We start from the raw sequence: 27,462 nt of genomic DNA on the forward strand, positions 1-27,462 counted from the left end.
AAGCCGGAGATGTACAGACCATAGACTGGCATATCCCATTATTAGCGTATTTATGAACCTTGGACATATCCAAGCTGGCATAGAGATAGAAATAAACCATGACCCCGAGAAACTCGCCGTTCATTGGCTGTCGTTCACGGATTATACGGGCGCATTCATTGGCCGCTACAACAAATCGCGGCCTTTTTGAAATACATGACTATTTCGGGTAAAAAATGGTAGCCATTTTTCTTGGTCGATTTCGCCGCAGTTTTTAATTTAATAAAATTCGAATTTAATCTATAATATCATATGTAACATAATCACTCACTGAGTAAATATTTTACATATGATAATATTGAGTGACGATCGTTTTTGAAAGGAATTATAGAAGAGGAATCGAAAGAAAGTAGGTTATATCGGCGTTTCACCATCCCATTAAGACGTTCCCGGCTTGTGTACAAACATACCAAAAAGTTATAACATAATAATACATTCATAAATGAGATCAAACTGAAAGAAAAATAATGTTGATGAAAATTGCAACAAAAAGTGCAAAGTAGATTTTGAAAAATAGTAAAGCACAGGGCAAAGGAATCCACAAATACGATTAAAATATAAACCAAATTACAAAACCCGGGAAAAAATAAAATGAAATGAAATTGAAAATTTTTAAATTAAGCTTATATTGAAGGATATTGTTTGGTTATTGCCTTTGGTAATGTTGCTTGAGCTGGTGCAGGAAGAAGGGATAAATATCACCAACATGATTATTGCTTAACATTGAAAGGCTTAATAATCCTACGGAATCATGAAAGGTTAATTTATCCATCTGAGAGTGTTGTTAAAATTCTTCAAATAAAGGAAAAATGCATAAGAAGCATTAAACTGGAAAATCAAGGGGCCTCAAATAAACGCCTTACCTTAAAAATTGAGTTGCTGGTTCGAAGGTGCCTCAACCATGATCATATTTGACCATGATGAAACACTTCTCTCAGATTTGAATGATCACATGTTGACCAATTGAGTTTCTTCCCAGTAATTTAAATATCTAAATTCAAATTACCACTAAGATACAGGTGAACACGTGTAAATAAGTATATAAGCAGAAGATATTTGCGAAACTATAGTTTTTTCGAAAAGATAGAAGGCGCCACCGCCGAATGATAAAAGTTTACTGTCAGTGAAGAATTTGTCCCGCGAAACGCCGATTTCTGAAGCCGTAATTGTATATCTAGTTTTATATTCCCAACTCAATGAGGTAGCGTTGAAGCGTTCCCGTTGTTAACAGCTGATTTTGGTAGCAGGCTGCTGCTGCGCTCAACCTAAAAGCATTCAAGCATAAGATAAATATTTTGACAGATATCTAAATATTAAGGGAAAGGTTTTGCTGATAAGTGTCAAAAACCTCTAATCAAAATATTGTACGAAGTTAATGATAAAAGACATGCAAAGTTTTAAATACTGCACAATAAGTAATTAGGAACATGGAAAACATACTGGAAATTGATGGGAGTGTCTTGGAGGGGGTATGTTTAATGTATTTGTAAAGAAAAGCAGAATGTTAAATAAAGTAAACATTTAGGGAGGACAAATTTTAAGAATTGCTGTAGCTTTAAGCAGCTTACTAAGGAAACCAATTAAAGTGACCAATATTAGAGCTGGACGAAGCAGTCCTGGTCTGAGGTAAGTTTTTGTTGCATGCAAAAACTAATGGTAGAAATTTAATAATTTTCATTTAAGAGCGCAACATCTTGCTGGTGTACGTTTGGTCCAAGATATATGCGATGCCAAATTAATTGGTGGGGATTTGGGATCCACACAAATTACATTCATTCCACAAAAGATTAAAGCAGGCAGTTTTACAGCAGAAACGGGAACAGCTGGGTATAATTTAATTTTCAAGTTAGTATATTGTTTGTTAAATGGAATTTTTTCCTTCAAATTATTAGAAGCATCGTATTACTCTTTCAAGTTGCTTTTCCCTGTCTTTTATTCGCCAATGGACCTTGTCAGTTGAAATTAAAAGGTGGAACAAATGCTGAAATGGCACCTCAAATAGATTACACAATAATGGTATAAACTTGTAATGAATTATCCGAAATATGGCTCATATATTTTTTAAATAAGGTATTTAAATCAGTAGTGGAGAAATTAGGCGCTAAATTTGACTGCAGAATATTAAAAAGGTGTTAATCGGGTTTTTATGGCGTTTTCCATTTTACTACTTTTGGAGATCTCCCATGTTCTATATATTAATAAAGATCTAGTCTAGTTATTTTCTATTTAGTCACCCAACAGCACAGTTGGATCATTTAAGAAAGTGCTTATAGGAAATTCTTTTGGATATTCTTATGTGCTTATTCTGTTATGAGCATTTTTTGCAAGTGCTTTTCCACTTGAAATAAATCATGGTATAGAAACTTCAAATATTTAATTGTCCCTCAATCATGGTGATATTATTTATGCCACAGAAGAATTTTAAATCTTAAGCAGTCAAATGGAAAATGTTACCACACTTAACTGTAGAAACACCAACATAGCCAACTAAAAATTCTGCTCATTTTAGGGGCTATTTTCCTAAAGGTGGAGGAGTTGTTCAATTCAGTACTACACCAGTACCAAACACTTTAAATAGCATAAATTTAACTGATAAAGGGCAAGTTATAAATATAACAGGCCGCTCTTACGTCGCTGGTGTTTTGCCCATAAAAGTAAAAAAAAACAAGCTATAACTAAATCATCAGACTGAAAAAAACATTTTGTTTAAGATGGCTCATATAATGGCAGAAACTGCAACAAGATACCTTCGTCCTCACTTTCCAGGTATTGGAATGCAAATAGACAGATTGAAAGAACCTGCGGATTTTGCAGTTGGGAACTCCAATGGAATTGTGTTAGTTGACAAGTTTTAAGAGTTTACAGAATAAAGTATTATAGCTAAAGTTTATATTGTTGATATTAGGATTTTGGCTGAGACAACGATGGGATGTAAATTTGCTGGATCTGCTTTGGGAAAAAGAGGTTTTGATCTAACAAGGGCGAATAACAAATTACACAACGCAAAAACAAAGACGTTTTCAAAAACCTGTTCCCATTATAACAATAGGGGTTTCTATAAAATACGGGAGGTCACGTGTAAATGTTTTTTCTACATCACTAGCTATAGTTATTAAAGATAGAGCATGGCGCTGCAGTTGATAAAGATTTTGGAATCTGAAATCCATGTGTGAAAAAGTGCCAATAAAGTACTAAAAAGCTTAAGCTCGTGATGCAGAGAAAAACATTTTATACTTTTAATTTGTCTTATTTTATGGAAACACCTTTTGCAAAAACCCTTAAATACGTCTGACCATTCAATTTTATAATTATCTTAGTTACAATTAACATTGTCTATTTAATATTGTTTTTACTTTGTTTAAAAAAATATAAATTGTAAGTTCCACCATTAAATTTTGATTAACATTAGCATTGTCAAAACACTTCTACAAAACCTCTTTAGGAGTTTTGTAATTTGTGAACAATCCCAATTAAGAGTAGACGATTTTAATAGGTATAATATTACCAATTAATAAATAGGAGTGGAAGCCGAGGAAGTAGGCCTTAAAGCGGTAAAAGAGCTACATCAAGAATTAAATCATGGAGGATGCTTAGATTTCTACTTACAAGACCAGGTTTTGTTCATTTTGTAATTATATTAAATAGCCACAGTCGTTGCTCACTTTTATTTTTTATATTTTTACAGTTGATTATTTTTATGGCCTTGGCTAAAGGAACATCTCGAGTGTATTGTGGCCCACTAACTACACACACCAAGACCGCAATCCACGTAACGGAGTTGCTCACTGACGCTACTTTCAATTTGAAAGAAGAGTCTAATGGAAATTGTTTAATAGAATGCAATGGCATTGGTCTCAGTAGGTTTTAAAACTAGCGTAATGACAGTTTTTGTTACAGTACGCTTATTGCCAGTTGTCCCTCCCCTCTCAAAATGATGAAATCACAGTTTAGCGCTTCAGCGTAACTGTCACTTGGCCAAATTGTTTACACTTGTTAAACGCGCTTTTTAAGTTAGCGCACTCTGTTATTGTCTTTATCAATTTTTTGGCTTTCCAAATATATGGGAGTTATTCTCGCTGGCTTGAAAGACCTTAAAACAGAAAAGTAATGAAATAAAAACCAATAATGTAAAAAATTAAACTAACTAACTGTATCAAAAACTTACGAGTATGGTGAATTTGGCACACCAACAACTAATAAATGATTTCCTTTCATAAATAATCTCCACATGCTCTAAAAAACAAATTGCGTAAGTTAAATGTTAGAAACAACTATATTTAATTAGGAATTTAGTTTCCTTACATTGTGATAACCTCTAGCATCCAAATCCCAAATTTTAAAACACTGAATACCAAAAAATATTTTAATAAAATACCAGCCTTTACGCTAAAAACTAAAGCTAAGAAACTCACTTTGGCAACTTGTAGCCACGTAGTAAAATCCCTTAAATTATTCATTTTTATGAACATAACATAGACTTCTCCCTAAATTAAAAACATAGGTTAAATTCTTACGCTTAACAAAAATAAAAATTAGCATACTTTAGTATCAGGAATGAAGTTTTCTTCGCAGGGGGATTTGCTATGATCAAGCACAATAGCTTTTTTCAGAAGGTCATGAATTAAATCTTCGTAACTGTCTTTTTTCACTCTATAAGTGGTTATCATTAAGTAAGAGGCAAAACCTAATGGAATAAATAATCAAATTTCTTACACATCAATGTCTTTTAATTTAGCCCATGGATGAGTGTTAAATGCGTGCTTTTTAAAATAAACATCTTGGAAATAAGAGTTCATGTTAAGTCCGGAAGATCCAAAGTGGTATGTGCGGGATACATCAGGTACAATACACTCCCGCCCTTGTCTAACATCTGGTAGCCTCATCCACATGTCCCAGTCCCAAAGCTTTTTGAAAAATAATTTTTAATATTCACATCAAGCACTTTTTATAGTACATCACCAAAAGCATGTGTTAGATCTCTTAGAGAGAAGTATTCAGATCCGATTTCTGCTACACTTTTTCTTTAAATTTGTACCTTCATTTTCTTCTTTTTCAAAGTTTAGTTTTGGCAGGAAAAGTAAATAGCCTTATGCACTTTTATTTTTTTACATCATAAGCTTAACGAACAGTCACGGTAAATTTTTAGCCTTGATTCAGTGTAGGCTTTCACAGTTTCAGTGGATATTCACAATTAATGGATTCTGCCTCATCTTTGAGGCACGAATGAATACTTATCTTTTAGAGATAATACTTTTCTAATATCACTTATAAAAAACCCCTCTTATTACCTTCTCAGGAGTGGGCCACCTTGGTTCGAGTTCTTCCTTGTAAAGAGATCTTTTGAGAATCCAACCTAAGCCTGGCATAGTTTCAACACGATAAAGCAGCCCAGGATCTTCACTCGTGTGTTCGTAGCCTTGATCATTCCAGGCAGAAATACAATATATAGTTTCATCTTCTTCTAGTAATCGGACTGTTTGACTAAAGTAGCGGAAAAAATCCGCCGAAACATCTAAATCTTCTTCAATTATGATTGCGTATTTTGCTTCCTATAAAGATGAATAATGGAAATTTTCAAATAAATTTTTGGCTCTTCTTATTTAAACATACTGGGAAGAGGTTAAAAGTAGCCGTGAGACTGGCTTTATAGTGTTGCGATATTCTGGCATTTTTAACACCAATTGGAGTATGCTGGATTCCCCTTAATCCAAATAGTTTTGTAACTTCGAGAGGTTCCTATTAAGAATATTAATTTCTCTATATAAAATCTATTTTTCTAAAAAAAAACTTCGGAAAAAATACAATTACTTCAAAATAGCCATCAATAAAAACAGTGATCATTTCGGGACTAGATCCATGGGCGGATAAAAGAGACCTCAACATTCTGTACAAATAGTGGGGTCTGTTGCTAGCTATAATAGCTACAGGGACATCTTTCATATTATTGTTCTCAAACTGCCAAGAAGATTAAACATCAGTAAAAAAATAGTTATAAATATTTTGATGTACAGACCGGTTCGGGTTGAAATGTCAAAGGGGCAGGGTCTGTACAACTACAAACACTTCCGTATCCCTCTATATGACTGCAAAAAGAATGCCTTCTCCTATTTTCAGGTGTTTCTGGCCAGTCGCATTCACTATCTGTTAAATATAGCGTGTATTTAAAATTAAAAACAATGCTATATTATTTAAAATTGACAAAATAATTACCTTCAACTGCAACTAGTTGCACGTCTACTCTAAGTAATACGGGGGCGCCCCAACTATTAAATTCTGGACTTTTGCTATAAGATTCTCCATACATTTTTCCTTTAGAAAAAAATTTAAAAAGTTACTTAGTACAATAGAAATCTGAAACAAAAACCAAGTTGACAAGACTCTTCTGTTTTTACCCCCTTTTTGAGTGACCATGGCCCACATATCCCGCCAACCAAGAACGTGAGACTTTTTGCTGCCTAGTCTTTTCAATAAATCTCGAGCTGCTTGCTTCATTTGAAACGTACCTTCATCCTTTATCATAAGACAAATATTCATATCATAAAACCGAGGCACACTTCAAATTAAGTAAAATTAATTACTTTGATACAGAAAATTAAAATTCGTCCATCCGAAACCATGCTTAAGAAGAGAGCCATAGCTTCATCTTCGTGAGGAGAATATGTGTCAAACATTCTCTGGGCCATAACACTACCCTGTGTAATATGAATAATAAAGTTTTAGGAAATAATTTGGAAACACTACGTAATTAAACCGCGGAAAAAGTAATACCGTAGCCTGGTTAAGGACTAAGACATGAATGCCCCTTCCTTTGTTCTCCTCCGTGTCTTCCAGAATCTATTTTTTTTTTAAAGTATAGATAGAAGTATATTAAACTGCAAAATTAATGATACTTTTTTAATGAAACCACTTTATTTAAAATGGAAATTACCGTAGTTCCATCAACTGTGACTGACACTTTGGATTGACTGGAATGGGCTTCGATGGTCAGAATCTTTGGCAAACTTTCAGGAAGATGCAACGCATGCCGATGTTGTAATTTTCTTCCCATTTCATCCCCTATCACTTCCCCTATAAAAAAATATAATTTAAAGCTTACCTTTCACAATTAATAATATTTAATTTTATTTCTTAATATTAATTTAAAAATTAATAATTATTATATTATGTATTTTTCTATTAAATTATACAATAATTCTAGTATTTTTATTTAATATTAATTAACTTATTTTCATTTCCAATTATTAATAAATTACTTTTTTTTAATTTAAAATTACTACGCAGATATTTATTTTTCATATTCGCTGTTGGCCAGTAGTTAAATTAATTTTTCAATGAGTGTAATATTCCCTGTCCAAAGTCCAAACTAAATTTTTGAATTAATTTAATAATAAATTTTTTTACCATCAGCTGAAGATTCCTTCTGCAATTTCCTACTGGTATCGACAATGAAGACGACGTTAATTACCACAGTCACCATTAGAATAACCAGTAGGAGAAACTAGAACAAACGAATAAGAGAAAAATAGCATTATTTTGGGCATTTTTTTAAATTCGCTTTTTCCCGTTTTTAATTTCGGCGTAATACGGTATTAAAAACTAAAAAAAAACCTAGAAAACGATTTAAAGAAAGAAAACAGGTTTCAAAACAATTAACCTCAAGAAGAGAAATCCCCTCATAATTATAAAAAGATGATGAGGATCCCCCGTTAATAATCGAGTAGGAGAGGAAGAAAACAACGTGTCGGGAGAAGAAGAAACGACGGCCAATTAAAGACAGGTTTCCAATTAAACTCCCATAAAGTTAAATCATATCGAATGGATATGGCAATTTTTCGTTTTAAAATCAAGCTTCAGATCACTTCAGCATAATTATTAGGACAACCTCAAAAATTGAAAGTTATTAAATCCGGTTCAAATGACATTATCAAGAGTCAAGACGATTAAAGGGACGGCACGGGCGATTAAAGGTTTGGCATATTTAAATCAAACTATTTTCTTCATTCATTGCGTTAAACGGGCTCCAAAGTTCGGTGAAAAAAAAAGAAAATTGAGCATGCTTTTCATTCCCCCCAACCCCTCACTCGGACTTGGCAGAGGCGGGCAGAGCCAATCGTAAATTTCGCACTTTACTGACTTTACACACATTTTACCACCGAACTTTGGAGCCCCTTTAAATCACTTGTTATAATTCTATGTATAATAGAACCCAGAATAGAAGGTGACAAAATTAACGTTTCTTGCGCGACATCAACTAATTGATAAGGATCTAAATTTGGCTCTCGAAAACACACATCCGCCAAACCTCCTTAAAAAGGTTTAAATCTCATCCTTCATCTTGGTTATTTTTTCTCACCAACATTTCAATGAAAGAGAAATAAAATCAGGAAATTAGTTTTTGCTTTTATTATATACAGCGCGAGTTCGAGGATCAAAAAAGAATGTTTGTGGGCGTCCAGGGAGCCCTAACGAAGCCGTATAATATTACTGGTTAAAAGCTTTTTCATTTCAATTGAATCAATTCCTTCTGAGCTTAAAAGAAAATCCAGCTTGTTTTCGTCAATCGCCGAATCCCGTGTCAAAACGAAGCCCTATAACTGTTGATTAAAATCCAATTTAAACGCGAATTTGATATCGAGAGCTTTAAAAGTGAATAGCCTTTAAACTCCTTTATTCTTCGTCTATCCGCAGAATATTGAGAATTATTTCTCAAATAGCATCAATAATATTGTAATTTCCAACGCGAAAGCACGTTAATCTAATTTAAACTTACAAGGAGACTACCCGAGGTGTAACACACCGATTTTGATCAAACTCGGATGTTTGGTAGATATTCATGTAACTTGAAAAACCCTGAAGGGAAATGTCTCCATAGGCAAACGTTTTGCCATGGCAACCAAAAATGATTTTAACAACACGAAATGGAAATTTTCCTACTGAATATAACATGGGAATCTGACCAATTTTAAGGGTACCCCCCCTTTAAAAATTTTAATCAAATTCGAACTTTTTCATTATTTTTATATTTATATTTTCTATTTTTAGCATTTTCATTTTTTTTTTAAAGGGGGGTACCCCGAGGGGCTAACCACTCTTAGAAAGTATGTAAACCGGATTACGCTTAGATTAGCACGGTCAAAGGCAGGGACTTCAAAGATTACGCGTAATCCCTTTAGTACAGTCAAAGGTACGGCTCTGTACACCGATTACGCGGAGTGATCAGCCCCTCGGGGTACCCTTAAAATTGATCAGATTCCCATGTTATTTTCAATGGGAAAATTTCCATTTTGTGTTGTCAAAAACATTTTTGGTTGCCATGGCAAAACGGTTGCCTATAGAGACATTTCCCTTCAGGGTTTTTCAAGTTACATGAAGGTCTACCAAACCCCCGAGTTTGATCAAAATCGGTGTGTTACACCTCGGGTAGTCTCCTTGTTAGTGTAAACCGCTAAATTATAGGCCAAATATTAGATTTAATATTTTAAATTGAACATTATAGCTCTCTCGCGATCTTGATCTCTAGTCTTCACCGATAAATAAGCCGCCATTAGCGGAAGATTTTTAAATAATCTAAGTCTTACCAGATGGCGTAAGCAGTTTGAAACGTATACATTTTAAATAACCGCGAAGTATATTAATTTTTCGTGGTAACTTTCTATGCCGAATTTTTGGCTGTGTTTAACTTTGGTTTGTAGTTTTTAAATAAAACATAGTTTAAAAGTTATAAAATTTGTTTTAGTAAAAAAATTATTTATCGTCAGAAAGTTAAATTGGCGCCATCTAAAATTAACTAAAAGCGGTGAAATTGGACATCTTGTGTTACCCTGTAAGCGATTTACTAAATCGATCTACGCAGGCAGGATTAGTCGAATTCTTATTTCCGAAGGATAGTAGGCCAAACCCTGTAAATAATCTTTACCGGGGACACCAACTCCATCGACAAGTCCAGAAGGGAACAGATTCTTATTTTTTTGGCGTAGTGATTGGAAATCTTGTTTAACGGAGGGGAGAATCAAAATGGGAAATGAGATAATTTGTGGCCATCGCACTTAGTCGCATTTTGATTCGGAAACGCTCTCTCAGTCCGTGTCCTCCCAGAAAATGAGAAAGTCAACTTTGAACAAATGAGGGACGATTCTTATCACGATGTGACGCGCTAAGAATGGCAATGGACGCTAAAGAAAAACCGGACAAAAATCTCCGAGCTCGCAAAATCCATTAGCAAAGATTAGAGAAGTCTTCCCACGCCCCCCTCTCGGGTCCCGGTGCCTTTTAGCGAAAGGACCCCCAAGTAATGAAAAAGACATACCAAAAGAAAACTTTGTCCCTACATTGTCTAGTCTCTTCTAGCGGTCTTTAGGGGACGCGCGGAAAGGCGAAGATTATTGCTAAGACCGGGGTAATTTTGGGGAAACCCAGGCCTAATTTTCCCCTCGTCGCTAAGCGAGCGTAAAAGAACCCCAAAAAATTGCGGTTTTTTCCCCCGCGGTCACCCAAAACCGATTGACTGTCCAGAGGAGGAGATCTTTTGTGCAGTTCTTTATACGGGTGAGATGGTGGACCGGGATAAAAAAAAAGGGGGACAGAAGAGAAGGGGACTGGGACACGACCACCGAACCATTGTCCGTCGCGGGACTCTTCGCAAATCCGACGATAATATCGTAGCCCAGGAATCGGAACTGCAAATAGACCTTATAGCGCGCGTTACCGCGAGGGTTAAGTCCGTTAGATAAGCCACTAAGTTAAGCGACTACGGTATATAACAAGGGCAAGAAAATGTCTCTATTCCTGGGACGATTAGATAAATCATCCTTCGTGAATCAAAGCGGAAACCCCGCTATAGCTCTGTACAGGGTGTTCCCTATTTTGGCCTTGTACCAAGACACGCGCTTTCATCCGAAAGATTTTAAATCTATAGACCACAAATTAACTTAGTTCTCGGGGACATTTAAATATTTGTTTTTCCCTTTTGATGACTTTGAGCTAACGCTATGGCATTATATGGAACACCAAACCGGACGAAATTCGTATCTTCGTTGTGACCATACTCACGATCCAGAGACACTAATCGTAACTTGGTAGTGACAATACACACCACCCACAGAAATTTCTATTCTCTGCGACCCCTGGCGGCGAAACTAGCCCCCCTGGCGGAATATCGCAGCAACACTTATCACAATCTGTAGTTTGCCATCGGGCTAGTCATTTTTAAAATGTTCAGAATTTTTGCACTGCCCAATTTGTTGCCGCCACCGTAAGAAAAGTGAAAAACCCCATTTTCGTCCATGTTGGTAGAGGTTCTTCTCAAAAACCCGCAGGTACCTTTTCAAAAGTTTAACGACGTCTCCTAGTACAATACCCCAACATTACGTTGTAATTACTTTCACGCGTTGATCTCCGCGCATTTTAAAGAAAAATTCGTTTGAAATTTAAAAAGAATTTTTCTAAAATAGCCCAAAAACCGCCAAAGTTTTGGGCTAGCTTTGGCTGAAAAAAAATAAGTTAGTTTTTTGAAACAAAATTTTTCATTCGTGTACCTGGCTTTATTCAGTTTTATTTTTCCATGATACAATGTAAAGAGTAAGACTAACGCCTTATTTGCATATATATTCTTAATTATCGAGTTCCAATTCCTCTTCTATTTCTAATAGAATATTATTCAATGTGTTTCTAGTGAAGTCTTCAAGGAATTGGTCCTCGTCAGAGATATCAGTTGATTCGTTTGAAAAAAATTCATTGTTTGGAAATGGCGGTTCGTCGGGTTCTTTAAGTAATTCTAGCGCGGCTTTCGGAAGTTGAATGGCGCTTCGTTTTTCTAGCCTCTTTTGTAATGAATAGTTGGAGACAATTGGATCAGAAGAGTCCATAGCTCTATTGAATATATCTGTTAAATTGTCAATTCTTGAACGTTTTCGAGCGTGTAACTCTCGATCCTTGCGATATAATTTGTTTCGGGACTCGTCTGCATGTTCGCTTAACATGCCCATTTGTAATTGTAGGGAGCTGTTGGCTCGCGTGGCATGATGGGCTTGCCACCACCCTCCTACGCATTGTAACCCGGCCACCGGAATTAAAGGCAATAAAAGTCACTAGCAGTGGCGGCGCTAGGGGGTAGGCCAGGTAGGCCACTGCCTACCTTAAACTTTTGAGGGGCCCCAAAATCACCCTACAAGGGGCCCCAAATTGATCTAGAAAGGGTCTCAAAAAAATTATTTATAAATAACAATGAAACCAATGTTGATAATGTATTTAGAAATATTTTAGGTATCTCCTAGTAAATAAAACCAGTTCTGTTATATTTGGACTCGTTTTACTGTTGTTAGAACTTTTTTGTTCGTCATGTACATCACTACTTTATTTTATTGAAGTATTTCGTTGAGAAAAGGGGGGTCCCGGGTCGGGGGCCCATTTATTTGGTTTGCCTACCATCGCGAAAATTCCTGGCGCCGCCACTGGTCACTAGATGACTTGGACCCTCAGGTGGTGCCTTGGGTATTAGCCTAGCTGATTATTATTATGTTCGATTAGTATCTCTGACCCGTGTGTATTGTCACTACTAAGTTACGATTAGTATCTCTGACCCGTGAGTATTGTCAATATTAAGTTACGATTAGTATCTCTGACCCGTGAGTATTGTCAATATTAAGTTACGATTAGTATCTCTGACCCGTGAGTATTGTCAATATTAAGTTACGATTAGTATCTCGGACCCGTGTGTATTGTCACTACCAAGTAACGATTAGTATCTCGGACCCGTGTGTATTGTCACTACCAAGTAACGATTAGTATCTCGGACCCGTGTGTATTGTCATTACCAAGTAACGATTAGTATCTCTGACTCGTGAGTATTGTCATTACCAAGTTACGATTAGTGTCTCTGACTCGTGAGTATTGTCATTACCAAGTTACGATTAGTATCTCTGACCCGTGAGTATTGTCACTACTAAGTTACGATTAGTATCTCTGACCCGTGAGTATTGTCACTACTAAGTTACGATTAGTATCTCTGACCCGTGAGTATTGTCACTACTAAGTTACGATTAGTATCTCTGACCCGTGAGTATTGTCACTACCAAGTTACGATTAGTATCTCTGACCCGTGAGTATTGTCACTACCAAGTAACGATTAGTATCTCTGACCCGTGAGTATTGTCACTACCAAGTTACGATTAGTATCTCTGACCCGTGTGCACTATGTTCCGAAACGCCCAAAAAACGGCTAAAAAAGGGAAACCGTAGAACTCGGGGGGAAAATCCCCTTTAACCAGTGAGGAAAGAACTTCCAAACTCTACGCAGGAGGTGTTCCAAGTTTTCATCGAACCCGGCTCCACTTGAAGCGAAGCGAAAGTGCTAACCACTCCGCCACCCCAGTGACAATACTAACGAGCCAAAGATACTATTCTTAACTTCATAGTGACAGAAATTAGGATTTAAGTACTTTAACTATAAAATTTTGGAAAATGGTTAATAATATCATGTCTGATTTTGTAAATACGTACTTTACCGCATCAGAATGATCCTTATTTCTATTAATTATTCCTCCAAAATTAGCCACATACATCCCAATTTTTCGAAATTTCAATAGGCGCTAGTATAAAGTCGGATATGCTTGCTGAACTTGTTAAAATGGGACGACGAAATAGTACAATTAAAGCCTATGGATGAATTCATAGGCTCTTTGGTGGGGAAGCTAATGGAAGCATAGTGGAAGGTAGTCTTTCCCATCAAAACAAGAAGGCCATTTTACTTTATAATATCGCCTATTACTCTGAAAAGTTCTTCAAAAACCAAAACGAAACGTACCTACTTCAAGTTGAAAAAGTGCGAACTTTTCAAGCCGAATACAGTGAGCATCTCGTGCGCGCGTCAGTGATAATTCTCACTAACAATTTGTAAGTTACGAAATGTTTCCAGTTTGGCTGCCATACCATGAGAGATCGTTTTTTTGTTGAATGGTGAAATAACGATACCGACAAAACCGACAATATTTAACTATCAATTCCATCAACTTATTCCAACTGAACGCGTCAGAAAATTACGATTTATCCGCTTTGGGTCTTCGGCTGAGCTTAGAAAATATATAAGAATAACTCTATAGCTTTGACGAGGATTTAAACAAATATTCTGAGGTTCTCAAACTCCGCGCTGGATACTTTCCAATAGCCAAGGCTTAAGTCATAACATGACCCGAGGCTACTAGGCCTAAAGTACAACCGAGACAATGTTTTCTATATATTCTATCATTCTATTTACTGAGTTGACGTAAGACTGCCATCAGTGCGTTTAGAAACACCCAGTACACAAACGCAACAGTTATGTAATAAAAGCGATAGTACGCCTTCGGTCTAGCCAAAATACCGCCATGACTCGAGACTAAATCAACTTAACCAGAGAGTAAAGTAGAGGGCGGGATGATAGCTGGGGGGGGGGGGTGCTGGGAATAGGACAGAAGGCTGCGCGATGGGGGGGGGGAATCAGCAAATGTCCTTTCTTATCAGGGATGACGCCGTCCGCAATGAGTTACGTATAGATGGGAGGAAAGAGAACTTGTCCCTGTTTTTCGCGTCTGTCCCTATGCACATCGAGGGAGGGGAAGCTGGTCATTGTTTGGAATGGACAGTTTTCGTTTAGGCCAGCCAGGAAGCCGAGCCGAACAATAGAAATCCAGGAGACATTTTGTGTCAAAGCGATGTCACTGTATTAGCGGATGATATCAACCAGACCTTCGCTTACGAAGGTTTCTTTTACTCTTTTTCTATCCGATCCGACGGACAAAAGATTGGATTAGGCACTAGGAACCTCCCCCATTTTCACCCTTTTTATAACGAGGCTGTGACGTCATCACATCTAACCTTTTCTCATCAGACCCTGCCTTTGAGACACGCCCGCCATCTTGAACACATTTCTGGCCAAGTGTTATTAGGACGACCTAAGAGGCTAAGATTAATATTAAGAATGTATTCGGGTGAACACGGACAGTGGCGGCGATCCCGTTGGGACTCTGGTGCTCGGGCCTGCACAAGGAAAAACATACGGGGGCAGAGCCTCCACAGCAATGCGAGTAACATTCAGATGAAATAAGCAAAAAATGGTTTCGATAGATTCGTCCAAACCAACTCACCTCGTCGGGTACCCTGTCTCACCCCTTTATCTTAAGTTACGCTAGATAGCCTAAAATACCTTCGTAATGTATGTGGCCAAGAAAGTTTTAATCGTTGAGTTGAGAATAATATAGAGCCCCAGAGCGGATTTTATCCATAGGCTTTAAGCTTACCATTAGTGACAACGGGACTGAAAATCGCGGAACTTTATCAAAGTATGCCTAGCGCCTTCTGTTGACAATATTAAACAGCCTTCGACAGATCATTAATATCTCGTGGACTCGCATGCGCGCGCAGTATGGCTCGAGACGAGAATGCATTGTAGAAGGTTAATGATAAAGTTCCTTGATTTTCAGTCCCGTTGCCACTAATGGTCAGCTTAAAGCCTATGGAGACAATCCGGTCTGGGGCTCTATATTATTCTCAACTCAATGGATTTAATGATCTCGAGATTTTCCGGAAGACATCGACTTACATTTCATTATCATTGAATTCATTGACGTTAGAGATATTAGAAAGGACACTTTTCTTAACGATATAGTATTAAAGATTTAGAGCTGTAGATTTTCTTGCTCAAATACGATTCCCGGATGATATCCTCCGCCTACACGGAGAGAGAGAGAACGCCTGCGATCGTACCGGAGTGTCTTCCCCATTTAAAGGGAGTTCAAGCATGGAATCTCAATCTTAAATTGAGATTCCATGGTTCAAGGTTTAAAATACACGAGGAAAGCCAGAGGGGCGCGGTGAGAGTACTAGAGATGAGTCTTGGACCCACTAAAGGCGTGCTTACCCGACCCGAGCACGCCTTGAGGCGGGCCCGTTTTCCGATATCGAAGTTTTTTTTTAAATGGGTCGGGTCGGGTTTAATTTTATAATTTGTTTTCGGGACGGGCCGGGTCGGGCTTTTTTTTTAACGGGTCGGGTCGGGTTTAATTTTATATATATTTTTTAGGGACGGGCCAGGTCGGGCTTTTTTTTTAAAGGGGTCGGGTCGGGTTTAACTTTATATTTTTTTTCGGGACGTGTCGGTTCGTGATTTTTAAACGGGTCGGGTCGGGCTTTTTATATAAAACTGACCGGCCGGGTAGGGATTTTTTTAAACGGCTCGGGTCGGGCTTTCGGACCGACCGGGTAGTGCTTTTTTTAACGGGTCGGGTCGGGCTTTTTATATACAGTATTAGTGATCGGGCTTTAAGTTTCTATTTTCATCGCAACAGCAAATCTCTTCATACAGAAAGCGAATTTTTATCATTGGCACATTGACTAATTTTTAACCGTTTAACAAAGAGCTTCAAGCGCCATCTACTGAAAAAATTTGAATCTGGTAGGCCGCTCTAACATTTAGTACAGGCGTATACTATAAATAAAAAGGTTTTTCGGGTCGGGCCGGGTTTCAATTTTATCGGGCCTGTTCGGGTCGGGTTGGAAATTGAAAAAAAATTCTCGGGCTTGGCCGGGTTTTCGAAATGAATAATTTTGGCGGGCCGGGTCGAGCTTTAAAACTAGCCCGGCCGACTCATCTCTAGAGCGTACCTGCTGATCGTAGCTAAGTATCTTCTCCCCTTACAGGGAGAAAGGCGTTGGATTACGCGACGGCGTGGTATGTAATCCGAGAATCCCGAAGCTAGCCCACATATTCTCCGCGAATCTAAATACATTCTTGGTGATATCAGAAGCATATAGGTAATAACATAGCGGGCAAGATAACTTTCTTTACCGCGGTTTATCTTTCTACTTCTATTATGTGTACGTTCATCTCGATTTGTCCTTTTTTCATTTTTGTTCTTTCATTTCTTTTTTCGCGTGAGTCAGTGTTTGTATTGAGAAGATGGCGCTTATATATTTTACGACGTAATAATGTAATATCGCGGTTTGGACTGATCTTCTCTTTTTTATATAATTACGGTAAATGTTTACCCCGCGTTTTTTCTTTATTTTGTTTGCGCGGAGTTCGATCTTTACCACAAGAGGGAAAGGCCGTAGCAGACGATACGAAGATTAATCGGGTATATAATGACGTAATGTCGCGTGTTAGAACTCCCCCCCTACTTCCCCCCCCTTATGATAAAAAATACCAATCGGAAAAATGCCACGGGACTTGCACGACATGATTGTTTTCTACGTTTTGCCAGATAACTTTCTCTGAAAAATTGGGTTTAAGGGGTAAGACTACAGTGGACATTGTATACTTTCGTGCCATTTTAAGCTGAACTCTTTAAATTTTGTATTTTAACTTATAAAATTAATATTTAAGTAAATTAAGTGTAGAACAGCTTCTTGTTTAATGACTAAAATAATTTTAAATATAAAAGTAATTAAGTAATTACGTTTTAATTCGGACCCCCGGAGCTAAATAAGTTTGGCAAGCGCCCAAACTACCCTTTAGTTAGGACCTTATATCTCGTTAACTATTAATATTGGAATTATCAAAATTATTTTAAGCACTAGAGGAAGGTTCAGCTTAATAAGAAAAATATAACTCAATTATGTAATTGTTAAAATAGAAACGTTCAGCTTGAACGAAAAAGAGGCTTTTACTGTAGGAGAACACAGCTAGTCTTTAAACACGCTAAGGCAGTGTTGTGTACAAATTTCATTGGACGAGCCTTTACGCTGAACGTTTTATGGAAAGGGGGAAGACATTTTCCGAATTTTTCCCTTCCGACGGCAGCAGGCGCTAAAGCGTCGAACCAATGAAAAATGTACGCAGGAAAATGCAATACTTTTGACGGGTTCTCCTTTCGTGGGGCTGTGTTTGTTGCTCCTAGGTTTAAATGTGGCTCTTTAACAAGTCTACGAGCGCGCGCTACAGTCACCTGAGGGATATCGGTTTTTCTAGTGCTCGTGGAAATCGCGCGTACGAGAATATATTAAAGTGTTGGTTGCACGAAATTTTAGCTATGGTTAATTAATGATTCATTAGAAAGAGCAAACATTTTATAGTAAGTACAGAAAATTTCATCAAAAAGGGTTAAGTGGTCTTTGAATTATTATAAAAAGAAGTCGAAATGGTGGAGATCGAGTTTTTCGGCGAATTTCCAGACCTTCTCGGCACCCATGACGTCAGAAAATGCGAAGCGTATCATTGGATAATTGTCTGTAATAGATTTCTTTACATCTGGGATTAAAAGCGGATTGATTTAACACCCAGGAAAAAGACCTACGCAGTAGTAATTGAAATAGGCCCACACAAGCCTACGTAGTAGAAAAACGATATGAAACCGAAGGCTCCTTGTAAATATTCTTCTTAAAAAGTCGGGTCGCGCGCGCCACATAGCGCGCGCGTGAAAAAAAATTATTTCGATAATAAGCCTAATATTATGATTAAAAACCTCTGGTTTGAAAACTTCTACAAGTAAACAGAATCCCTCCACTTCAGTTCCTTCTATTTAAGGAATAAAACTACAGCTTTGATTTGCCCCAAATTGCTCGTGCTACGGAGGAGAGAAATTCGCCGAAAATTTCAGCATTTTGGGGAGCGAAAAAGGTCAGTTTCGGACTCAAAGTTAATACACTTAGGCTTGGAAATTTGGTTCGACAATGACATTTTTGGAAAGAAAACGTCCTGGGCTTCAAAACATGCCCGCATTCATTCGTTTTTCTTACTATCGATTTTTCGTGCAACCAACACTTTAATAAAGCTGTGTCTTGTGACGTAAGAGCAACTTATTCTATTTTTTACTTTTTATATATTTTATTTTACAGAAACCATAGAAATTAGAGAGGTTCGGAAAGTATAACATTTCCGACTTCAAGTAGATTAGGCCTACTCTTTTTCGGATTAAGTTTGTGACGTAACACGGGTCATTTCTGCGGTTGTCTGCTACAACTTCGTATAGATCTAACTCGATTATTAAAATTCTAAAGCCCAACAATTTAATTTTTATTGGACATTATCGGTTAATATTATACTTTTAATTTGTTCCAATCGACGGTAAATAATTTATCGTTGAATGTAACAAAAGAAATGTATAAATAGGATGCAATTGAGACTAGAAAAGGTAAATAATTTTTGCGTCAAACGCTAAGGCCTAAGCTTTATAAGATTTGTTGTCTTTCTGTTTAGATTCCTACTGACCATAATAAACAGAACTCTGGAATGTTTGATTGAGGAGTTATTAATGTTAAAGAAATTACCATTAAAGAAACCCTTACCTACAAATAATAATAATCTAATGAAATTAATTTAAATTAATGTAAATACTCTCATCAACATCCCGCGAAATCCTGATTCCCGGCTCAATGATTAAGAAATAAGAATTTTAATCAGCCAATGAGAGTGTAGAAAATGAAATTATTTTTCTTTCTCGATCAGCCAACAGAAATCCGGAACGTAACCGGAAGTAAATCGGCCTACCGCGTAGCTTTGAGACGATGATTATTTTAGGGCCTTGCTTGTCGGGGCTACACTTTCTGTTCCTCTCTCTAATTCCTACGCAGAAACATCTATTCATATCAACTGCTATACTCGAAATCAATGTTACTCGACACAACTAATGCGGTCGGCATTTAATATTAATAAACACCCGAGTAACTTCATTATCTGATGTATAGAAGGCGCAATTTTCAAATAAGAGCACCCACAGATCAAATATTATCTCACAACTTACGGACTTTGCACGCAATCAACATGGTTATTTACATAGAAAAATTTCCGTTTTATGTCCAATCTTTTAAAACAAGGTTGGCATGATTTTTTCAAAGTAGAAGTGGATTAACTGTTTACTATTAATAGAATCCTTAATTTCAGTTAAATATTAATAGAAACCTTAATTTCAGTTAAATATTAATAGAATCCTTAATTTCAGTTAAATATTAATAGAATCCCATATTTCTGGTAGAAGCAAATTGTGTTGACATTTCAATCACACTTAGAAACTTAACTTCACTTCCAACCCAAAAAAATAATAGGCTTGGGAAATTGACCGGCGTCGATAACTAATCAAAATTAATGTACATTTTTATATAGACCAGACCGTTTCACAAATGCTTATAAGGGAAATCAGTCAGTTTATTCTCTTTACAACCGCTTTTGAGAAGGAGTGGACAGAGTATTCCTAATACTCCGAGAACAGGCGAATAGTTTACGGGACAGAGTAAATTGCATACCAGGAACAGGCGAATAAAACGTTTTAGGCTATAAAGAGTACACTTTTAGTCCGAGAACAGGCGAATAAAGCGTTTCAGGGTAAAAAGAGTAAACTTTTGGTCAGAGAACAGGCGAATAAAACTTTTTAGGCTATAAAGAGCCCACTTTTGGTCCGAAAGCAGGCGAATAGTTTACGGGGCAGAGTAAATCTCATATCCAAGAACAGGCGAATAAATTATTTTATGGTAAAAAGAGTACACTTTTAGTCCGAGAACAGGCGAATAAATCATTTTATGGTAAAAAGAGTACACTTTTAGTCCGAGAATAGGCGAATAAATCATTTTATGGTAAAAAGAGTACACTTTTAGTCCGAGAACAGGCGAATAAATCATTTTATGGTAAAAAGTGTACACTTTTAGTCCGAGAACAGGCGAATAAATCATTTTATGGTAAAAAGTGTACACTTTTAGTCCGAGAACAGGCGAATAAATCATTTTATGGTAAAAAGAGTACACTTTTAGTCCGAGAATAGGCGAATAAATCATTTTATGGTAAAAAGAGTACACTTTTAGTCCGAGAACAGGCGAATAAATCATTTATGGTAAAAAGTGTACACTTTTAGTCCGAGAACAGGCGAATAAATCATTTTATGGTAAAAAGTGTACACTTTTAGTCCGAGAACAGGCGAATAAATCATTTTATGGTAAAAAGAGTACACTTTTAGTCCGAGAACAGGCGAATAAATCATTTTATGGTAAAAAGAGTACACTTTTAGTCCGAGAATAGGCGAATAAATCATTTTATGGTAAAAAGAGTACACTTTTAGTCCGAGAACAGGCGAATAAATCATTTTATGGTAAAAATAGTACACTTTTAGTCCGAGAACAGGCTGTGTTAGACCAAAGGTTTAAACGTTTTACTAAACTCAGAAAATTCAAAACAGCCCAAAAGAATCCCGGATAAGTGTACCCAACGTGCTTTCAATTATAATTTTCTTAAGAATAATATTTTCGAGCGTGCCCTGGATACGATGCTAATGAAAAAGTCCTTACCTGGAACACCCTGGACCAGAGTCGCCCTTGTAGCAACGGATGCCTCATGTGACGGCAGCAAAGGGGTCTCCCCGACGCCGGAAACACTTTCTCCGATAAACGAGCGCTTCTTTGGGCTTCCAAGTGTCTACGGCCACCATCGATGGCGGGACACCGTCGCGGCCGAGGACAGCTGACGGGACACTGGCGAAGCCTGACTCGCAATGGGCCCTGGATTCGTCATCGATGCGACTCAAGCCTCTGACATCGGAGATCGCAAATACAGACAACTACACCGAAAGATCCTATCAGTTAAAAGAAAAATTACGTAAATTAGAACGAAAATATTATTACGGAAAGTGGGTTATAGATACAATTTAACACGCTTCAAGAATAAACACCGAAACAATACGAGAATTTTCCTTCCGTTCGCGAGAGTAATTAATATTGTAAATGTCTTAAAATTTTAGGTAACGTTACTAATACAGTTTCATCTTTGTCTTCAACATCCTACGAATTTAACACAATTTGTTGCAACGAATGAAACTTCCTCGAACGAAGAATAAAGGCGTGGGAATTTCGGATTTTATTTATGAAGTAAACTAAGGAAATTTCAGCGTATATGAAGTAACCTACACTCGTAAAATATTAACGGGCGTAATAAAAAATAACGCTAGGAATTAAATTGAATCACCCTAAAAATAAATGAAATTAAAACTAGAACATTTCATGGAAGTTTAACGAACTTTTAAGTTTTAGTCGGTGAGAAATGTAAAAAAAAAAGATATTTATCAAACTCGATTTTTAACTAAAAGCTAAGAAACAAATATAGATAGGATATAAAGATCCATTTATTATGGGAAGTTGATAAAATGCGAAAATATTTAGTAATTCATAAAGCATATTTCCCAGAAGTACAAGTCTTAGCCATTACAATTACGTATTTCGTTTTCTTTCGAAAGTTATTTTGAATAATCAGGATCGTGAAGAGAATAACTTTAACAGTATAGAAATATATATATTTTATACTCCTATCTGATAAATATATTTTATAATTCTACTAAAATTAAATAGCGAAGCTGACGTCGCAACTGATTAGAGGAAGTTAACTAACCGTCCTATTCCTGGATTCGCGATGATGCCAGTGTCTAATCCTTATTTAGATTTTCAAACTTGTCCTTTAATATATATATAAATATATAAAATTAATATAAATCCCGTATGGTTCGAAGCGATACGATTGATAATATATATATATAGTTTCCAAAATTATCTTTTCAAGACACGTGCCGATATTATTTTGAAAGAAAAGAGATTTTTGCTGAGACGGCTCGACCCGAAACGGAGGTGGAAGGGGGAGCCGACGTTCAAGGGGTAGATCCTAGGCAACACTATAATCCTTTCCGGATTATAGAATCCCCGTTTTCAAGACGGCGGAGGATTAAACCCGGGCTCTCTCTTTCCTTCGAAGATCCCCAAATCTTCCCAATACTACCTTTTCAATGGCTCCTTTACAAAATAAGGAACCGTATAGAAATGGTCCGCTCGGGTCTTAGAAGGCCTCTTTCTCGATACAATGGGCCAGTGGCGGGTCAGGCACCGATTTTTAACTTTATAGACTTTTTTATACGATTGCTGCGGGGATTAACAATAAGACGCTAACGCCAGATTTTTCCGTTTAGAAGGTAAAGAGTTTCTTAATAAAAGTGTCGTTAATACTCTCCTTAAAAACGTAAGAAGTACGTACAGAAATCGTTAAAAATAAAGGAGGAAATAAAATTGAAACGATTTTAATCAGTGATTTAAAAGCTTTTAAGGGTTAAAGTGCCTTTCTAGTGACGACCGGCGTTATGGGTAAACAGTCGTAAAACTGGTATAGTTTTATTTGGCGCGAACAATAGCGTGTGGAAAACGCTAGCGTAATGCTCTCCAGAAATCAGAGCCGAGAACGGCTCGCAACGGGGAACGAACCCGATTTTACGAAGGGCCAGATCGGAGTTAAAAATCGCCAGCCAACACCGACGCTCCGCGCTCCCGTCGCCATCTATCGGCGACAAATATCGGACTCTCTCCTCTCGTCATTTTAAAGCCACGGGGGAAGTTAGCGAGGAAGAACGACCGGATGTTTCTTGGCGGAAACCGGAAGTTTCTAGCAGCGCGATCTACCTGGTATATAACGAGGAAATACTATATAGTCTAAGATTTCGCGCGGTTTTCGCCTCGATTTTCGTCAGCTCCTATCTCGAGAGAGGACGCGTTAACAATACAGCGCCGCTGAAAGCCCTGGTAAATAGTCAAGTTATGGCCTATCCCTCCCGCCTTTACACGAGCTGGGCGGTTAACTGGACGAATATCCGAAAAAGACCGACACAGTATTGCTTTTATATTGTGTTCGAGAAAAGCGGAATTTTTATACATTCAATGAACCTTAAATAAGGTTCTTTCTAAACGGAAAAAGGTGGTACATATTTAGTACCTCCACCGTATAAAAAATCGAGGGTATTATTTTCGGTTTCAGAAAAAAAATATAATTTCCGAAAAATCCGAGAACCCCCAAAATTTTCAACAAGTTACAAAGGGTACTTCACGACCGAACGCCCTCTAGTTGTATAAAAATGCGTGAAATATATTACATTTGTTACGGGTGTTTAATATAAAACCGATATACCGTGCACCGTAAAACCGAGTAAAAGGTGGGGATTATTAATCAGAAGTATGAAAGCCCGAAGACACGTGTCTTGTCCGGAAGACGCAAAAACGATAGCCGCTTCAGGCTAGCCCGTTTATTCTAAGTCTAAGCGACCAGAAAGACGAGTCTTCGGATTATATATAGAAGGCGAAGGGGAATTGAGGGGGAGCAAAATATCCGGGGACGGATATCCGTTATCTGCAAAAAAAAGTCGAAGATGATTGGTGGATTTTTATAAAGCCACGCCTATTTCCGCCAATGAGGGAAGAACGATGGAAAGTCGGCGGGATTTATATAATACCAGAGACTACGATTATATAGCTCAATTTGTATCGTCTATTAGAGGAAGTACTCGCTCATAGACGGTGGATGGGCCGAGGCCCGATTAGAGATTCTTTACATCGGGAAGCCGAGGCCCGCGCGCCGCGTCTTACAAATCGGACAATATTGAATGATCGCGTTGGGCTGCGAGCTTTACAGCCTCGGGGCCACGCTACCGCAGTTTGCCTCACGGATTTATCAGCGCCCCTAGGGCCATCTAGTTGCTGAGAACGGCGAAAAACGGACAGCGTTACCTAACGTAATTCGCGAAAACTTCAAAGCGGGCAAAATATATAACACCCTTTGGTCTGCAAATATATAAGAAACTCGAGACTTTTCCACCACTTTTTCTACGGTTAATTTTTTTCCAGTCAATGATATTTTATAAGGAGCCAAAAATACAACACTACTCTCAATACACCGCGATGAATTCAGAAAATCTTTTTCAGCAAAAATTCGTTGAAATAAAGAGAACTTTTTTCTATTCCGCGTACTTTATGAAGAAGCCAATGATTTTCTATACCAAAAAGGGGAGGTTCAAGAAAACCTATAACTCTTTCGCGCACCTCTCCACTTTGGAAAATTATTAAGACCAAAAAAGGTTGAATTATTCTAAAACCGTGAAGAAAACTCAAAAATTTCATTCCAATAAACACGTTATCACATTAAACTTATATATTTAAACATATTAACCCAACTTCGGTGACATTTTTAAAAAGTTCTGTCTACTTTTGAAATATAGAAAACTATATTGATTGTGTAATTTCAAAGGATCCTTTTCTTGAAAATACATGATTTTTTTCCCTCAAAATGTGGAATAGTTAATACCAAAAATTTATTTATTTATACTTAGGAATAATGATTATGTTAAGACGATTTTTAGCATTGATAATAAAAAATCAATTCAGCTGGGAACCTCATTGCTTCTCTAAAACAGACGTCTTACAACGTGATTGAGGCAAGCGCCGTGGCGAAATTCGACCATGATACCCCTGAATCCGATGATTTAGCCGTAGAAATTATCCCTAAGTATAACCATAAGTGGATAATAAAGATAAGTATGACACTTCCTATTCGACCAATGTAATTGTTTTAGTGATAGTTTGTTTCGCCAATGACAAAGTAAACCATTACGTACCGACGGACTGACAACTCTCCGTGAACTGCTCCTAGTATTTGAACGTACACGCCTCATTTTTTACGTCTTAAGACTTAACTGGATACTTATCACCTAAAAGAAGCGATACACTTTTGAACTGCCTCAAGCCTCCGAAGATACACGCCTCATTTTTACGTCTTAAGACTCTTAGTTGGATACTTATCACCTAAAAGAAGCGATACACTTCTGAACTGCCTCAAGCCTCCGAAGGTACACGCCTCATTTTTACGTCTTAAGACTCTTAGTTGGATACTTATCACCTAAAAGATGCGATACACTTCTGAACTGCCTCAAGCCTCCGAAGATACACGCCTCATTTTTACGTCTTAAGACTCTTAGTTGGATACTTATCACCTAAAAGATGCGTTACACTTTTGAACTGCCTCAAGCCTCCGAAGATACACGCCTCATTTTTACGTCTTAAGACTCTTAGTTGGATACTTATCACCTAAAAGATGCGTTACACTTTTGAACTGCCTCAAGCCTCCGAAGATACACGCCTCATTTTTACGTCTTAAGACTCTTAGTTGGATACTTATCACCTAAAAGATGCGATACACTTTTGAACTGCCTCAAGCCTCCGAAGATACACGCCTCATTTTTACGTCTTAAGACTCTTAGTTGGATACTTATCACCTAAAAGATGCGATACACTTTTGAACTGCCTCAAGCCTCCGAAGATACACGCCTCATTTTTACGTCTTAAGACTCTTAGTTGGATACTTATCACCTAAAAGATGCGATACACTTTTGAACTGCCTCAAGCCTCCGAAGATACACGCCTCATTTTTACGTCTTAAGACTCTTAGTTGGATACTTATCACCTAAAAGATGCGATACACTTTTGAACTGCCTCAAGCCTCCGAAGATACACGCCTCATTTTTACGTCTTAAGACTCTTAGTTGGATACTTATCACCTAAAAGATGCGATACACTTTTGAACTGCCTCAAGCCTCCGAAGATACACGCCTCATTTTTACGTCTTAAGACTCTTAGTTGGATACTTATCACCTAAAAGATGCGATACACTTTTGAACTGCCTCAAGCCTCCGAAGATACACGCCTCATTTTTACGTCTTAAGACTCTTAGTTGGATACTTATCACCTAAAAGATGCGATACACTTTTGAACTGCCTCAAGCCTCCGAAGATACACGCCTCATTTTTACGTCTTAAGACTCTTAGTTGGATACTTATCACCTAAAAGATGCGATACACTTTTGAACTGCCTCAAGCCTCCGAAGATACACGCCTCATTTTTACGTCTTAAGACTCTTAGTTGGATACTTATCACCTAAAAGATGCGATACACTTCTGAACTGCCTCAAGCCTCCGAAGATACACGCCTCATTTTTACGTCTTAAGACTCTTAGTTGGATACTTATCACCTAAAAGATGCGATACACTTTTGAACTGCCTCAAGCCTCCGAAGATACACGCCTCATTTTTACGTCTTAAGACTCTTAGTTGGATACTTATCACCTAAAAGATGCGATACACTTTTGAACTGCCTCAAGCCTCCGAAGGTACACGCCTCATTTTACGTCCTAAGACTCTTAACTGGATACTTATCACCTAAAAGATGTGATACACTTCTGAAATTACCTAGAGGTAACTACATTACACTGTCCTTAAATTAATATAATTACGTTAAATACAGAAATATAATATACGCAGTTTCCAAAGCATAGTCTCTTACTCTCCTCACCTCTATCGCTGTCGCTGCCATCTCGCGGTGGAATCCGTAAACTTCGCCTTGGGTGGATGGTGTTTATTACCGAAATCCACGGGCTTCGCTAAATCCGTAAATCGCCTTTAATTTTAGAATAACTTCGAAAGCGAGTCATTACGATGCCAGCGTGGAGGAGGGGGGGGGGGAGTTGACCCGCATCGAGAAAATGGAGTCGGAACACGCGCTTACCGTAATTGGCCTATCGCATGCAAATTGCGGGCTCGCCAGCCTATTAATGGAGGAATATAAGTCAACGGCGACGGCCAAAATAAACGCAATAACTCAATGAATCTTCCCAAA

General features: G+C 37.5%; 2 protein-coding genes across 2 annotated transcripts in view; one reads left to right on the top strand and one right to left on the bottom strand.

Moving 5' to 3' along the window:
• Window positions 1-1,341: 1,341 nt before the first annotated feature.
• Window positions 1,342-4,057, top strand: LOC149922093 (RNA 3'-terminal phosphate cyclase-like). The gene is made up of 10 exons (XM_090164267.1): window positions 1,342-1,508; window positions 1,565-1,665; window positions 1,723-1,866; window positions 1,932-2,055; window positions 2,110-2,168; window positions 2,549-2,693; window positions 2,751-2,875; window positions 2,945-3,003; window positions 3,559-3,653; window positions 3,725-4,057. Exons 1-10 carry the CDS (start codon window positions 1,467-1,469, stop codon window positions 3,905-3,907), a joined length of 1,077 nt encoding a protein of 358 aa, XP_090020393.1. The 5' UTR covers window positions 1,342-1,466; the 3' UTR covers window positions 3,908-4,057.
• LOC149922094 (protein O-linked-mannose beta-1,2-N-acetylglucosaminyltransferase 1-like) overlaps window positions 3,691-27,462 on the bottom strand; it is a 97,383-nt gene continuing 73,611 nt past the window's right edge. The window contains exons 3-19 of the mRNA XM_090164266.1: window positions 21,283-21,566; window positions 7,441-7,537; window positions 6,968-7,107; window positions 6,808-6,873; window positions 6,618-6,731; window positions 6,432-6,549; window positions 6,250-6,348; window positions 6,053-6,180; window positions 5,848-5,994; window positions 5,650-5,775; window positions 5,328-5,588; window positions 4,753-4,943; window positions 4,581-4,689; window positions 4,452-4,523; window positions 4,342-4,383; window positions 4,205-4,272; window positions 3,691-4,129 (exon numbers count right to left, since the gene is read on the bottom strand). Coding sequence (XP_090020392.1) covers window positions 4,051-4,129; window positions 4,205-4,272; window positions 4,342-4,383; window positions 4,452-4,523; window positions 4,581-4,689; window positions 4,753-4,943; window positions 5,328-5,588; window positions 5,650-5,775; window positions 5,848-5,994; window positions 6,053-6,180; window positions 6,250-6,348; window positions 6,432-6,549; window positions 6,618-6,731; window positions 6,808-6,873; window positions 6,968-7,107; window positions 7,441-7,537; window positions 21,283-21,330 — 1,905 coding nt within the window. The 5' untranslated portion in view covers window positions 21,331-21,566 and the 3' untranslated portion in view covers window positions 3,691-4,050. The remainder of the gene's footprint in view (window positions 4,130-4,204; window positions 4,273-4,341; window positions 4,384-4,451; window positions 4,524-4,580; window positions 4,690-4,752; window positions 4,944-5,327; window positions 5,589-5,649; window positions 5,776-5,847; window positions 5,995-6,052; window positions 6,181-6,249; window positions 6,349-6,431; window positions 6,550-6,617; window positions 6,732-6,807; window positions 6,874-6,967; window positions 7,108-7,440; window positions 7,538-21,282; window positions 21,567-27,462) is intronic.

This window comes from Leiobunum rupestre, chromosome 11, assembly GCF_980474605.1.
Source record: "Leiobunum rupestre chromosome 11, qqLeiRupe1.1.hap1, whole genome shotgun sequence".
NCBI classification, from domain to species: Eukaryota; Metazoa; Arthropoda; class Arachnida; order Opiliones; family Sclerosomatidae; genus Leiobunum; species Leiobunum rupestre.

What these genes read in the sequence shown, in the direction of transcription:
- LOC149922093 (XM_090164267.1), top strand. Translation starts at nt 1,467, where the DNA reads ATGGAAAACATACTGGAAATTGATGGGAGTGTCTTGGAGGGG. An exon ending in GCAGAAACGGGAACAGCTGG is followed by an intron (nt 1,867 to 1,931) that starts GTATAATTTAAT and finishes TCAAATTATTAG; the next exon opens with AAGCATCGTATTACTCTTTC. An exon ending in AAATAGATTACACAATAATG is followed by an intron (nt 2,056 to 2,109) that starts GTATAAACTTGT and finishes TTTTTAAATAAG; the next exon opens with GTATTTAAATCAGTAGTGGA.